This window comes from Alosa alosa, chromosome 1 (genome assembly GCF_017589495.1).
Source record: "Alosa alosa isolate M-15738 ecotype Scorff River chromosome 1, AALO_Geno_1.1, whole genome shotgun sequence".
Classification (NCBI taxonomy): domain Eukaryota; kingdom Metazoa; phylum Chordata; class Actinopteri; order Clupeiformes; family Clupeidae; genus Alosa; species Alosa alosa.
This window is the reverse complement of record NC_063189.1, coordinates 45425482-45441322: the sequence shown is the minus strand read 5'-3', so window position 1 is coordinate 45441322 and position 15841 is coordinate 45425482. Positions and strand designations below refer to the sequence as shown.

Below are 15841 nucleotides of genomic sequence, written 5' to 3'. Positions count from 1 at the left end.
GAAGAGGTGATCTCGGCTCGTTTCCAATCGAACTCTAGAGCGGTTCGTTTTTTTAATTCGGGAAACAAAATAGGTATGAAAGCGCCCTAACACATGCACAAATACACACAGAAATGTTGTCAACTTAAATCTTGGCAGATGAAAGGGTTCTGGGTTAGGTAGTTAGCAAGCATCTCTCTCCCTTTGGTGTTTGGGAGGTGAGTGAGTGTGGCTCATTAGAAGAGGAGGATCCGTCAGGGCCACAGAAGGAGGTCTGGCTGCAGAAGGCGGCGATGCCAGGATGAATCAGGATGCAGTGCCAGACAGCCACAGACACACTCTCAGGCAGTCTCATCCCACTCAGCGCACAAGAAGTTGCTAGGCACCCATGATGAAATGGAAAAGGTTGCCTGTGTGTGTTTTAACACACACACACATACACTATGCACATATATGTATGTGTGCACTAGTGGTTGAAAGTAACAAGTAGAATAGTATAGTACATAACACAACATAAGTTATTTGAATATGGATATGGGTAATGTAGATTAAACCAGTGGTATCTAAACTTTTGATTTCTGACATTTTACAAAAGCAGTGTGTTGAGGTATGACCCACACAGACTGGCGATATAGTTGAATCTGCGATATAGTTGAATCTGTGGTAAAGTAACGCTCCAAGTGGCTGCTTGTTGCTGTTGTGGATCTTCAGTCAGCAGCTAGTATCACCAGGAGTATCAGCGTCAGAATCTCTCCCATGTTGCCATTATAAACCGCTCTGAGGGCTTATTTAAATGCCATTATGATTGGAATCAGGTCACGTACGGTGTTCTCCTTTTACCACTAGACAGCAGCGGATTACAGATGGGACTTAATATCCTGAGAGTAAAAGAGAACTCCAAAGCCAGTTGTGTGGCTTTAAAAAAGAGGAAGTAGTTTACTTTTAGAACAGTACAATCTGTGCTCTGAGCTTCCTGTGACTGGCCGTCTCATACATATTTCTATGGTCGGTGCACTCTCCTTGGATGGCAGAGATTGGCAGTGGTTTGGACATGTTTTCTAGGAACTTTGTCAGGCTTCATCTTTTGGTTAAAAATCTCCTTTAAAGGCTTGCAATTTGTAGTGGCAAACTGAACTCTAATCCTTCATTATTTAAAAAGGAGATTTCCCACACGGGAATAGACAGAACTACAGGAGAGGCTTGTGCTGTTCTCATTAAAACAAATACAGAGTTGTCCTAATGAAGCAGACAGGCAGGTGAGACTGTGACCAGTACGAGGGCTTCCTCATAAAGTGTGAAAATGTGGGACATCATCATTATCGCTGGCGTCGCAGTCAGCGCTGTCCAGACCTTGCCTGGCATTCTGCTGTGCGCCCCCGTGCCGATGAGCTGTCCCGGCAGCCACCACTGCCCACTCAACATGTGGGGACTCCTTCCACATCTGACCTCTCTCTCTCTCTCTCTCTCTCTCTCTCTCTCTCTCTCTCTCTCTCTCTCTCTCTCTCTCTCTCTCTCTCTCTCTCTCTCTCTCTCTCTGCCACACAGCCCGCAATGAGCTAGAGGAGCTGGAGGAAAAGAGGGAGCTCAAGCGTAGGCTGTCGCGGAAGGTGAGATATGAACCACTCTCTGCTTCTTATTAACCGCACTTGTGCTCCACTGTCCCAGAGGGCCGTGTGTCTGTGTGTCATGTGAGGGCCGTTGGTTTTGTTCCTTGCAGCACGTGGGGAGCATACACACTAGACCAGGGGGTTGGGACAAATAAGGGAGTAGACCTCTCCCTGATCCACTGTGGCAGCCCGTGTGCAGGGAAGGGAGGGAAAATGGTGTACATGTCCCTGACATTATGGCATCCTTCCTGACACACACGCATACACACAGATCCAGGCGTTTGTTATGAACTATTTGGAGAAATGGTGGGAAAGCCTTGTTGACTTGCCACTGAAGTGCACCTAAATGGATTTCAGAAAATACACACACACACTTACTTACTGACTATTTATTTATTGATTTATTTATTTATTTAGAGAAAATCACTTTTGTGTATGAAAAGTGCATGTTGCCAATTTGGTGAAGCTCCCCTTCCTAGTCCCATTGTTGGAGTTTTAGATGTATAGTTAGCTCACCTCCATGAAGAGTAAAACTTGCTTGAGCCTTCCTGGTGCAGAAAGCTTTCAGGTTTAGGACTGAAGCTCACTGACACAAGTTGGATGAGTGAAGTGTGGTGGTCTCCCAGATGTGTGTGTGATCCAGTGCAGCTCACTGGCTTGTTTCTCTCTCCCAGCTGAGCCAGAGGCCCACGGTGGAGGAGCTGAGGCAGGCCAAGATCCTCATCTGCTTCTGCGACTACGTGGAGGTGGCCGACGCCCAGGACTACGACAGACGGGCCGACAAGCCCTGGACACGGCTCACTGCAGCCGATAAGGTGAGCGCTGGGGAGAGGGGACTGACTCGGGGTCGAGTAGGGCAGGACGGGGTCGAGTAGGGCAGGACGGGGTCGAGTAGGGCAGGACGGGGTCGAGTAGGGCAGGACTGGGTCGAGTAGGGAACATGCAAAGGCTCTCTGACCGCTCGCCTGGTTAGACATGTTTATCAGCCCTGTTCAGATTTCAGTTTGTAAAGCGTGAATCCACAGGGAGACTGGAAATGGTGAGAACGATCAAGTTTGTTGCGTGCCTTCACACATTTCTGCAATAACTAAATGTGTTAACATTATGTAATATCTTCAATTATTGTGAAGAGTGCATGCAGCTTGCATGGAGGGGGGGACGAGCCTAGCCAAACACATCTGTTTTGTTCTTGGTTTATTTTTTCATTGTTTCATTACACTAGAGCCTAGGAGCACAGACAAATATAAACACAACTGTATAGCTTAGTCACACATGATCTCCTTCAGGAGCATCCAATGGCATTGGTAGTTGTCTTTTCGCCAGCACGTTGGATTAGCGCCTCACTGAGCACCCCCTCTATGGCGATATAATGTTGCTGACACCCATGATGTGGTTAGTGTATTTTTATTTATTTTTTCTCCTGATGTGTTAGGATGAGTGCCTCCTTCAACTGCGTCTCAGGCTTTGCTCTCCCCACCCCATCCCACCCCTCTTTTAAAGTGTGTGTAGTTTTCTTCCTTCTCACAGAAAGCAAAAACAACGGCAAGTGCTCCAGGCATCTCAGCTCATGGAGTCGTGGCTCAGATTTTTGTTTGTTTTTGTGCCCCCAGTTTCCAGTAGGTCTAATACAGTAGTTTTGGTTATCTATAGTACCAGTCAAAAGTGGTACTATAGATAACAATCAATGCATCAATGCGTTCGTATCTTCATCTTCATTATAATTATTTTATTATTTTATAATGAAGGTTAATTTTTACTTAGCATTATGCAGTTGTGTAGTAAGCAGAAAGAGTGTAAACAGAGCTACTTTTTTAATATTTTAGATTCTTTGAAATAGACATATTTTGCTCAGCCTCTCAACCAACTTCATGCCATCACCTGGAATGGGTTTCCAACAGTCTTGAAGGAGTTCCCATACGTTTTAATCACATTAGTTACTTTTCTTTCACTTTTCATTTTGTTCAAAAAACATTTAAATTGGCTTCAAAAATGCCAATAGAATGCAAAACTGTCAGGTAGCTAAACAGGGAATAATAAACATAATTATTTCCGAAGGCCTTTGAGTTCTTTGGCATTTTTCTACTGTGTGCGTGTGTGTGAGATATTTATAGTACTACATACACGTGCAGCTCTACATGTTGAGATATTTTTGGACCATTTAGAGGTTAACAAGGAGGTGCCGTTTCCTTTTGATGTCGTGCTTTAAAACTTAATCCATTCAGCTGCACATAACAGGCCCACTACTCTCAGCATGGGGAAGTAGTGCAGGGTCCATTTGAACCGGTGTTTTTGTGTTCCTGCATGGGGTTGGGGAGAGGGGGGTGTTTGAGGAGATGGACCAGGAGAAAGAGAGGAGTCTGACTATTAAATGGAGTATGTCATGAATCATGTAGGTCCAGTGGATGCAGGAAGAGGATGGATGGATGGCCGGCTCTCTGCTCTGCTCTGTAAAGAGTGTGTGCACAGTGGAGTGACTCCATCTTGTGTTGAGTGCTCATCACCTGTCTATAGCTCTACTCTCTCTGACTGAAGTGCTCTGTTGATCTGTTGCAGGCAGCCATAAGGAAAGAACTCAATGACTTCAAGAGTAATGAAATGGAGGTGCATGAATCAAGCCGCCATCTAACCAGGTAAAACCATTTGGAGTTTATGCAGCCCCATTCATAGGGTTTTTGAGTTTTTGTCTTATATTAGAAGTGTGCATGTCCCTCACTCTGCACTCTGCAGACCAGCAAAATGGCACAACAGGTGTTAGTAAGTTCTTATAAGGAATCAGACATACTGTATGACAATATATTAATGCCAGTGGCAATCTATTAATTGCCACTCAGCTCTGTAGAAGGGAGCTGCAGAATTTATGAATTTTAATTTATCATGCCTCTTGAATGTGTCTTTTCCCCTCTGGTCAAACTGATACTGGTGCACTTGCATTGTGTGCAGAATGTATGCATGCATCTAATAATGGTGAGGTCATGGAAATGGTGCTCCGTGTTTGTTTATTTGCGTGTTGCTGAAGCTGCTGTTCTGTAATTTGCTTGCAGGTTTCACAGACCGTAGAACACCACTGTCTTGGGAGCTGTGCCTAGCGGGGTACTACTCTCCTCTCTCTGAGAACCATAAGTGCTGGACGGTTCAAGCGGTGCCCGCATCTACAAAAAGGCCATGCGTTTTTTTTCAAATGCCTTTGCAGATCCCTGAGACTCGGACGGTACTGTCCACCTTTGTCCATGGAGACTGTTTATCTTTTTTTTTCCACTTATGCCAAGACAAGTCATCCCAGATATGGCATACACACACACACCCACCCCAAACCTGACCCAGCCCATCACGTTTCCCTGGGCTCTCAGGCAGGAGCCTAGGGGGCTGTGGACTGCAGAGGAACTGGGATGGGATCTCATGTGGACACCTGTTCCCTTTTGCTATTGAATGACACAATGCTGATGGCTCATATTCAACACTTTTTTTTGTTTGTTTGTTTGTTTGTTGTTTTTTGTTTTGTTTAATTTTGTTTTGTCATTCATGTGATTGTCACACTACCCTCAGGGGTGAACACTGAACCCATCCACTGAACCCACTTGACCCTTAGACTGTTTGGCTGGGCACGGTCAGTGCAACCATGTGTCCAGACCCTGTACTAGTTTTTGTTGGAGGTCTGGACATCATAGACTCTTGTGCAATATACCTAATTTCATGTGTAATATCAACCTCTGGTGGCCAATGTATGCTATTGCCCATGTAGTCATTTGCTCCCCTCTTTCCTACTGACAATGTGGACATACTCTGCTAACTGTGAATTCTTGAGTGCCAACTCTGCACTCGCTTTTACTTGTATATTGTGTTTATATTAAGGTCTTAATAAGATATTTTAAATAACTTTCTCTGGCATTATTCTGTATGTCTGTATACAAATGGTATTTGTCAGGGGTCATTTAACAAAGCAGAATTGCTCACAGAGTTCTATTTAAGGACTTGTGGAATTTTTATCATTATATTTAAGTTATTATTTTTTTAAAGTGGCACTTCTTTTTTCGGCCAGCGGCTGAGGTTTATGGAGGGCGTCACAGTTATATCTGTGAAGAAGCGCATGAGTCTAAGCAGTGCTGGCTATCCAGGGATTTTTTTATTCATATTATCAGTGTTTCATTTTTTTTCTCATTAATGGTGTAAAGAATCCTGCCTAGCACTCAGACCTTTCATGAAATGCAGAGATGCACTGCACTCTACGGCCTATCATTCATTCTCGATGCTATTAGGAAGAGCAATACTCATTGTATTAGCAAGCATTTCTGTTATCTTTTATCTTTTTGCAACAGACCTTATGGTCAAAAACAGTTTGAAAACATTGAAGTTTTTTTTTGTTTGTTTTTTGGAAGGGGGGTGGGGGGTAGAGACATTTTTAAATGCTTGCTGTCTCACTGTTCCTTGCATTAGTGTTATTTGCAATATAAACTTTGGATTTGTTTTCCATGTCTAGCAATAGGTTAGGAGAGGAAGAGGATTAGGACTGTAGGTGCAGAGTACACCAATGACGCATCCTCTATCCCCTGAACGAAAGCTCATTGATCAGTTAGAGCAGCTAGTTTAAGTAAATTCAATGTTCTTTGCATGGGAAGATGCATAGTGAATCAGGCTCTCATCTGATGCTCAACCCAAAATAATTTTGAATCCAACAACATAATGGCACCAAATTTAATAGGCTACATTTCTTTTTTCCTATACCAAAACAAGTCCTGCACAATGAGCTAAACTTGATTGTAGCTTACAAAAATGGTAACCAAATCTTTGAGAAGACCTGATGATTATGAAGCTATCCTTCATTTTTGTGATCAATGGTTCCAAAATCAAAGTGGTTGGGACTTGGGTTTGTTATGACTGTCATTTTGTTGGATTAAGGAATGTGAATTCAGCAATAAATAGTAATTTGTCACATGTACAGAGAATGACTGGACTTTGGTAGTGTTTTTTCCTACTTCCCATATCTCAACGCCACAGTACATAACAGCAGGGTGTTTACAGTTACAACACTTTAAAACAGAAGCATCCAAGTTGCAGCACTTGATGGCTTTAGTTACATAAAACTGCCTACATGGTCATGTTTTACTATAGGACCATCATTAAAATAAAGAGCATGCTGGATCATTTCAGCTAAGACACTAGACTTGTCATTACCATTTTGCCATCTAGGAAGAAATGGGGTGTAAAGTTCTGACTGAAAGGGCACACATGAGGATTGAGTGGACTCCCAATGAGCTACACAGATAATGAAATTATCAGTTGATGCTTTTACTATGAGCAATTTTCAGTCTGGCCTAATACCTGACCGATTCTCAAAAGAGAATGGGTCTGGGGAACTTTGTTCACTTCCTATTTCCAGTGTAACCAAAATCCTTACATTGGTACATTAAACTCTTTCCAAATCTTTGTGGAAGTACAGTATAGCATATGTCTTGTAAATGAAGGTTTTAAATACAGTTCAATCAATTCCAAAATAAGTCAATTTAGCTTAATTAGCACCATCAGCACAGCCACTGCCAATGCACTCAGATATATTTCTATGATTTCACCCAGGGTAAAATTTCACCATTTGAGACATTAACACTGAATATTCTTTCATCTCTAATTACGAGGGAATATGATTGAATGCTGACAGGCTTTAGGTTGTTATAGGAATGTTCCATATTGACCAACATCAGTCTTGTTGACTGATAACTTCAATCGGTATATTTATATGATATTTACCGATGGCAGAGGCTGATGTTAATCTGTTGCATCAATTCTGCACAAGGTATGTTGTGCTGGCTTGGAATACTTGAAAATGGTTGTTTTCCTGAATATTTTGTTTGTACTCTAGGGGTATAAACAACAAAAACTAAGAAAAAAAATATCAGTATCGGCATCGTTTATTGGACAAATTGTTATTTTAAACATCAGTATCAACCCAGAATTTCTCAATCGGTGCATCCCTAGCAATAGAAATAAAACACAAATTCAAATCAAAACCATAGGCTGTATTTGGACTGTCTCTTTCCATTATAGTCAAGTTTTAAGCCATGACGATTATGCAATTGAAACCTTGGAAATGTATTTATGTGTTGCCCAATTTACCAATGTGTATTATGAGATCTTTCATAGTTTTTAAAAGATGGTTCCATCTGCAGTTGATGACTGAAAATATTTATTTTTCTGAACAGTGTCCATTTGTATTCTGATGGTTATTTAAGGGAACAGTGCACAAACCCATGTTGTCATAATTTGTCCTTACATAAAAAACATTGTTTCTTTGTTGTTTCATTGGTTTAAAAAGGTGATGTCACCCTCATTACCCCATGCTGTATTTCATTCGAAATGTACAGTGTAACAGATTTTGTAATGTACAGAGTGAAACTGCATGTAGCTTAACTAATCTGTTTTGTCTTGGTGTATGCAGTTTCATGAGCAGAAACTTTATTAAATTCTTTTTTTTTTCAGCAGTGAGTGAGCAATGAATCAATTTGCATTTGATAAGTAGGCCTAGCCTACAAATGTTTTGTGTGCATGTGGTTCACAGTCTACATACATATACACATACACTAGATAGGCCAACGCAAAATAATTCAGAAGTATATGCAGAGGTTGCACAGAAACCACCTCTCAAAAACACTGATATCCCTTTGACTATTTTGAAGCCATTTTAGCTGGATTCAAGTGTGTGTGTGATAAGAGTAAATATATATTTCCCCATACCACTTCATAGGTACTTTTTGGTATTGTTTTACACAGAAAACACGTGGTTTACACATTAGTGTGTAACATTTTAAATTAATTTCACCTACATTAATGAGGACACTAGGGAAGAGCATAGGAGCACATTCACAGGCCGGACTAGTAGGCCTATAGTCCCACTAGGTGGCGATAAATTACCACCAGGACTTGGTCTGCCGGACCTATGGCAAGGACAATCGCGAAAATGGCGTTTTGCCCAGTTGAAAAGACAAGCTTTGATGGCATTGATAGCTTTGTCACAACTTCGTAGGCCTACGAAGTCTGCATGATCAAATGCGATCTTCAACCAGCCTATGTGGTCTAAAAAGTAGGCTACGCAGACTAAAGTCTAAGGGTTAGCCTACACAGTTCGCCTCAACTTAAGAATTGTATTTATCAGAGCACTTTTTAAAAATTAAATGTAGCCAGCAGCCTGCATGTTTCTACTGGGGAAATTATGTCACGGCTGAGTTTCGTGCGGTTCCGTGCCTGTGGCGACCTAGTTGCTGAAAAATATCGAATCTGGTGCCTGCGAATAACAGATATTTTACCGCCAGTAGTCTCCAGTGCTGTACGGGAGATGAAGTTTTACATCATGAATGTGCAGACGTTATGAAGTAAAAAGACTACATTTCCCGTCGTCAACGGCAGCGTCGATCGCGGCACCATTTTGGTGTCATCTCATGAATATGTAGCTTTTTTTTATTTGCGTAAGAGGTCGGGCGACGTTCATTTTGTATTCTCACGTCGCTACTATTTCATGCGTAATGAGGTTCGCTCCGCCCGCCCCTAGATTACACTTCTACTTGAGTTTCCTTGTGGCGATAGTCTCCATGATTTGACATCGGGTGGTTGGGATAAGATCTCGACAAGAGAAGATAGACAACTGGATGTATGGCGGTATAATTTCGCCATTAAGGCTGCGGACGCAAATGGTGTTCATTTTAGCCATAAATCACATGGACTAGGGGGTCTTTTTCTAAGTACGTATCAGCGGTTTACTTTGTAGCTACTTGCGGAAGATGGAAAGTGCGCGGACTGTTGTGTCGGCCGTCAGGCTGGCAGAGGGCAGCTCCATGGCGGTAGGCGCAGCGAAATCCAGCTTGGACGCGGGTGGTGCGAAGTTAAAGAAACCAACTGGACTGGCTACCGCTCTCAGATCGGTTGTGGATGATGGCGGTGGAGGTGAGTCCAAGACGGAGAACGGGGGACAGCTGGGTGCCCCTCGCGTGGATGTAACGTTACGCAAAGGGAGTAAACAACCGCAGGCAGCTGCAGAGACAATCGTCGCGAATAAAACTACTGTCAGAACTTCAAAAAATGGCCGCGGTTTAACCAGCAATTCGAATTCGTTGCTTTTAAAAAGGAGACGACTGAAGAGGAATCTCTCCGCTGCAGCAGCCACCGCTGCCACCTCAGCTGTCTCTGCTGGGGGTGGAAAGATGAACTCAGCCTCATCTTCGTCGTCTTTGCACACACGAAGCCTTGATAGGAAGACTTTGCTTCGGCACCGACAGAACATGCAGTTGCAGCCATCAGATAGACAGTGGGTGCGCGCGGATCTACACAGGGGATCCATACATGTCCACGACAAACTCACGCCCTCATATCCTAGGCCGGTGTTGTGTACACTGGAAACTACGGCCGGGGAAATAGCTAGTCGGCTAAGTCAACTAAGTAGTAAGTCAGGATCTGTTGTACGTCTGGTAGGTAAAATCTATCCAACGACTGATCTGAATGGCAATTGTAATGGCAAGTATAACTTTAACCACCCGCTGTGTAAACATAATGAAAATGGAAGCTCGGGGTACAGCCATTTGAGTCCCCCCAGACGCTCCGAATACAGAGGCCGGCAGACAGACCAGCCAGGTGACCGATTGAGACTCCTGCTCTTAGACAAGGATGATGATGGGCACAGACCTGAATTTGATATCAGTTTGTACTCGTCTGATACCCAGTCAGACGACAATATCCTACACCACTCCTTGTGCGATTTTAATTCTAATATAAATGCGGACACGCCGAATGATGACGATTCAGAGAGGAGATTCAATGGGAATGACATCTGTGGGAGAAACTCTGGTTCAGACGTCGAGAGCAGCGCGTTCGACGACCTTAGTTCTGGGGCCCGACTTAGCGAGCATCGGGACTCCCTTAGCGATGACATGATCTTGGGCACGGATGCATCTGCTCTGAGCCCCACGTTTGACAGTGCCACAGAGGGCCTCGACACATATGGCAGTTCGTCTGATGAATTGGAGCATGACTGCCCTTCGTCAATCACAGCCACTGACACGTGCCCTCAAGATCTTAGTAAATACCCAAATGGTAAAAACAACAGTGGCAGCAGTGGGATATTTGGCGAGCACTTAAACGACAGGTCAGGAGATACTGAGACCGACAGCAGGCTCGAACCACAATTTCTGGGCTGTATGCCACAAAGCAGTAGCTCCAGTTCTTTGTCCAGGGCCTGTTCTACAGGTAATACAACCGACACACAAGACCCCGACAGCCACCCTGGCAGTGAGGAAACTGGGTCGGCGGCAGACAACGATGCCACCCCGGCACTTTATGTTCAGCTGCACGGCGAGGCTGCCAGGAGACTGGGCCGAGACGAGAGGCCTTTGCAAATCCAGAACGACTTTCTCTTCAAGTTGGGATTTAAGGACCCGTGGCGAGTGCAAGAGGAAGGCATGAACACCGAATTGGGCTCCTTGCTACGGTTTTACGCAGGTAACAACTTCCTTAAACGTTCTGTACTGAGCAGAAGTTCTTTAACATGAGGTTGTAACAGTCACGTGAGTGTCTCACACGCCCCTGTTTGAGCGGGCTGTCAGTGGATAGTAGCAAGCTGTGTGCGGTTAGCAAGCTTGCATGGGGGTTTTTCATGAGTAGTCTGTGTGATAATTCAAACATTGCTTGCCAAATTGTTTGGTTTTAATGGTTGCACATAGAACAGACAAAACTGGTACCAAAAAACGAATCTTCCCTCTTAGGTGCTTGTGACTTATTTCTCACTGTTCCTGGTGGCCACAGACATTGCTTGATATTGGAGGTGTAGTCCCATCAGCTGGGTTTTGCAGAGTGGTTCTAGCTCTGTTGTTTACACAGCTGATGGTGTACATTAGCGTAGAAGCCTCACTATCCATGGCTATTAGTTCACCTTTGTCTGCAAAGATAAGCTTGTATACCATGAACCTCTGCTGACAAATGCTGGACAAATACCATTACATTAAGTATCAACCCTGTATCCCTTAGCCCATACTTTTGAAATGGGGACACACTGATTATGCTTTTCACATGCCAGCAGATTCCACAGACTACGTCTTGGAAATGTTAGTCTGTGTTAGTCATAAAAATGGCTGTAGTTACGCTGTGCATGTTAATAATATTTATTAAGTAAAGTGGAGAGATGTGAAAATTCTTCCTTCCCTCCGTAATGCTTGGCCTAGACTTGGTGGCATTGGTATCACCGTTGTGCTACTAGCACATGGACTTACAGTCCAGGCACTGGCTTGTAACGTGAGCACCGGCCTTTCACACCTTCATTGTGGCATGGTTAGAGTTCCCAGGCAAGGCCTGCCATGCAAAGCAAAGGCCAGGGCAGTGCTTGAAGGCATGGTCTTCCTCCCTGAAGGCCGCTGCCAGGAGACAAGATGAGGGCCTGCCCATGATATCCTCTCTCTCTCTCTCTCTTTCCCTCCCTCCCTCTCCTGTGAATGCCTTACTTCTTTTCTGTACGTGCCGCTGTTGTGAGTAATAAAACATGGCAGCGCACTCTGCTCCCACGGACGCACATGACACAGCCACAATGGCCGGCGTGGCCAACTTATGGCATTTGGACGCAGGCCTTTTTCCGGCTCCTGCTTCATTACCATCAGAATGAAAAGGGGGCCTGAATGCACTGCTGGAGGAGAGGGTGGGGTTGGTGGTGGGCTTCAACGAGAGTGAGAGAAAGAGAGAGAGAGATGGAGAGAAAGTAGGGTGAGCTGAGTGCAGTGCAGGGCCGAGTGAATTCTGGTCATTGAGATGCCGCTGGGCTGCTGGCGTGCTCCTCCTGTCCTCCCTCTTCTGCGCTGTCTCACGGAATGGCCCCTGCCAGAGCCCATTTGCCAAGGGCCAGAGAGAGAGAGAGATGGAGAGAGAGTGGGATGGAGAGAGAGTGAGTGAGTGAGAGGCAGCAGGAAGCCCTTTCATTCACTCAGCTGAGGGAGAGCAACATGTCCTGAATACCAACAGGGCAAGCTTTAGAAAAAGAAAGAGAGGAGGGCCTTTCTGCTTGGCCAGTTGTAGTTCATCGCTCTGAACATTCAATCTGCCAATCTGGGTTGGGTGGGAGTCGTTGGGCAGTGTTAAGTAACAGAGGACAGCATCCGAATGTGTGTGCAGGGAAGCCTCGTGTCTGGGTGTGGCTGCTGCTTATGTGGTTCTTCGATGAGATGGGGAGAGCTCTGACCAGAAGAAGACCTATGGAATGTCCTCTCCGAGAGGCCCTTACTTCTAGCTGAATTTCTGTTTACGGTTGACTTGAATGGGGGAGTGCAACTGGTATGTTGCATGACTCTCAGTTCACAATCTTCAGTGGTGCGTGTATGTGTGAGCCTCTGTTTGTGTGTGTGTGTATGTATGTGTGTGTGTGGGTGGAGGCTTTATCAAGTGAGTCAGCGCATGTGTGTGTGTGTGTGTGTGTTATGTCCATCCTGGGCTTTACTCAGCTTTTTCCTCATGCCATGTGACTGTGATTAACTCGAGTCACCTGAGCCCTCTACCAAACCGCCTCATGTTCACTCTCATTCACTCACTCCATTTCGTTCTCCTTTCTTCACTCACTCACTCACTAGTCCCTCAGTTAGCAGAAAAGAAAGTCCCTCCCTCCCTCTCAGTCGCTTGGTGTCCCTGTCTCTCCGGAAGCTTCTTTGCCGCACCCCTCCCCCCGATCTGCAGGCATGAGAGGAATGTACTCCAGCTCCTCTAGAATGTCAGGCATGCCTGGCTTGGGGAAGCAGTGGGGTTTTGGGGTGGGGGTGGGTTAGAGGGGATACCAACACTGAGCAGTCACTTCATGACTGGCAGCCACTGGGAGGAGGTGTCTGTGAGTGTGTGTAGAGGAGTGTTACTGTCCCTCCCTATCTGAGTAGGTCAGAGCACAGCTGCCTAATGCATAGTAGGCTGTAACACTGAAGGCCTCGCTGCATGTCTGCCTGATGTGTCGAGAGAGAGAAAGAGATATGTTTGAGACAGGAAGTGTGCCATAGCCTATCTAATCTTCTGTAGGCCTCCCAAAGGCCGTAGCCCTGGCTTGTTTGGCCTCTCTCTCTCTCTCTCTCTCTCTCTCTCTCTTTCTCTCTCTCCTCCTTTCTCTTCTCTCTTCCTCTCCTAGCCCTGGCTTGTTTGGCCTCTCTCTCTCTCCTCCTTTCTCTTCTCTCTCTCTCTCTCTCTCTCTCTTCCCTTTCTCTTCTCTCTTCCTCTCCTAGCCCTGGCTTGTTTGGCCTCTCTCTCTCTTCTCTCTTCCTCTCTCTCTCTCTCCCCCCCTACCCACCCCAAGAAACGGCCATTAAAAGTTTGTTCCTTAAAAAGTCAGATTGACTGCTCAGCCGGTGCAGACTGTCTGCATCACACAACCAGGCCATTGCCCTTAATTATTTACTCTTAATGCACACAGCAGATTTCAGAGTCATACTCCTAAGGCGTCATGTTGAAAAAAAATGTGGCTTTCAGGGCTTAAATTTCACTGCGGGATTGCGGGTATTGCGCATAATTTGTTCAAGTCCCCATAACTCTAGCCATCATAATGCGAAATTCCCATACACTTTACAGCCTGTCTGATGGCGTTAATATAGCCTAATCATTAAGTGGCGAGTTGAATTGAACATAGCCTCATGCAGGCGCACACACACACGGAGAGAGAGAGAGAGAGAGAGAGAGAGAGAACCACTTTGCGCCAAAATAGGCTCGCTACCATGGCAAACTTTTACATCTGGAAAGAGCTCCTTGGTAACGATCCTGCTAGCTCAGGTCACGCCAACACTTGATCCCAGAAAGATTGTCTTCGACATGTTAGTTTTTTTTGAACATTTATTGTATCTAATGACATAGAAAACATAATAATTTGCATACACATACCGCACTATGCACAACTTTTATTCACTAGCGAATATAGCCTAAAACCGTCCAGGTTGAAGGGGGAGCTAATTACTCCATAGAATTACTCTCACGTATTTTCTTAAAGTGACAGGCACTCAATTACACCTACTCATCAGCAATGTGCACTCAATTGGACCTACACACCACATTAAAAGATATGCCTAAGTGTTATAGGTTAAGCGTCAATATGAGGCATTCAAATTACTAAATATGTTTAGCTACTAGTAATTACTAGTAAAATGCTAAATGCATTATTAAATAAATACACTCTATATGAATTCAAAAATATATGATAGAAACATATCACATAAGCTATCATTTTCAGTGTGTGTTTGTGTGTGTGGAGAGAGTCAAGCAGAATCTAGGATGTCCACTGTTGTGAATGATCCCACTACAGTATATATTACTGATGACGTCAGGGTGGTGGGAGCCCCAAAATCAAACACTTTTTTAAAAAAAGTATCGAAGTATTGAAATCGCAATTCTTGACCTGGTATCAGAATCGACCCCCCCTCCCCCCCAAATTGTGTAAATCCCCCCTACATGAATAACCTAAGGGGGGAATTCCCCCCCATTTTGAAAAATGAATTTTAAGCCCTGGCTTTTCTCTAACATTAGTAGTTTGACATCATGATATTTAAATAATGTTGAATGTGTAATATGCAATATCTGCCAGTCAGTTCTGCTGTCCAGAGATTTGAAAACAAACGTGCCTCTTCTCTGCCGCTTCTCCTTCCTTTAGCCATGTAAAGCCCTCATCTATCATGCACATGTGTTTGATTCGCAACCTGCACTCTCAGTTCCTGAGCTGTTGTCATGTCTTGATTTGTTTAAGGCTCCCTGTGGAATTTCAGGAAGGAGTTTCTCTAGCTGTTTTTAGATAGAGATCGCCAAAAATTCACGTGGGGAAGAGATGTCTTTATGCCGCATTATCCGTCTAAAAAGGAGGTGAAAAAATTGCCGCCTTGGTGTGAGTGTTCACATACAAACCGGCATGTTGAGGAGTCAGGACCCAAATGAAGCGTGACATGGAACTTTGGGCGTGAACTGTAATGCATGGGAACAAACGATGCCCCTGTTATAAACTGTGCATGATTTTCAAACAACGATAGCTTTGACATGCATGTGAAGTGTGGAGGTTTTTTGTGCCAATATAACTTAGCATACTAATGGGTGTTAAGATGTTAATATGTTGCTTTTAAAAGTATAAATCTTGAGCACAGTCCAGCATAGAACGCAAACCTGCAGTGCTAATGCTTGGAATTCTGCAAGAGTATGAGAGTATTACTTCAAAGCTATCTGTTGTCAGATATGTCATACGTCCCACTTGTTTTAGCTTGTTAGTTTGGCTGTACACAATGCATGTGTAT

General features: G+C 44.4%; 2 protein-coding genes across 4 annotated transcripts in view; both read left to right on the top strand.

Moving 5' to 3' along the window:
* LOC125296231 (phosphatase and actin regulator 1-like) overlaps positions 1 to 6526 on the top strand; it is a 55849-nt gene extending 49323 nt beyond the window's left edge. For all 3 annotated transcript variants that reach the window (XM_048246028.1, XM_048246035.1, XM_048246020.1), the window contains 4 exons: positions 1525 to 1586; positions 2261 to 2401; positions 4140 to 4216; positions 4628 to 6526. In XM_048246028.1, the coding sequence (XP_048101985.1) occupies positions 1525 to 1586; positions 2261 to 2401; positions 4140 to 4216; positions 4628 to 4643 (296 nt within the window). In that variant the 3' untranslated portion in view covers positions 4644 to 6526. The remainder of the gene's footprint in view (positions 1 to 1524; positions 1587 to 2260; positions 2402 to 4139; positions 4217 to 4627) is intronic.
* A 2580-nt stretch (positions 6527 to 9106) lies between these two features.
* The window catches only part of LOC125296786 (PH domain leucine-rich repeat-containing protein phosphatase 1-like), a 60956-nt gene continuing 54221 nt past the window's right edge, over positions 9107 to 15841 (top strand). The window contains 1 exon segment of the mRNA XM_048246865.1: positions 9107 to 11060. Coding sequence (XP_048102822.1) covers positions 9350 to 11060 — 1711 coding nt within the window. The 5' untranslated portion in view covers positions 9107 to 9349.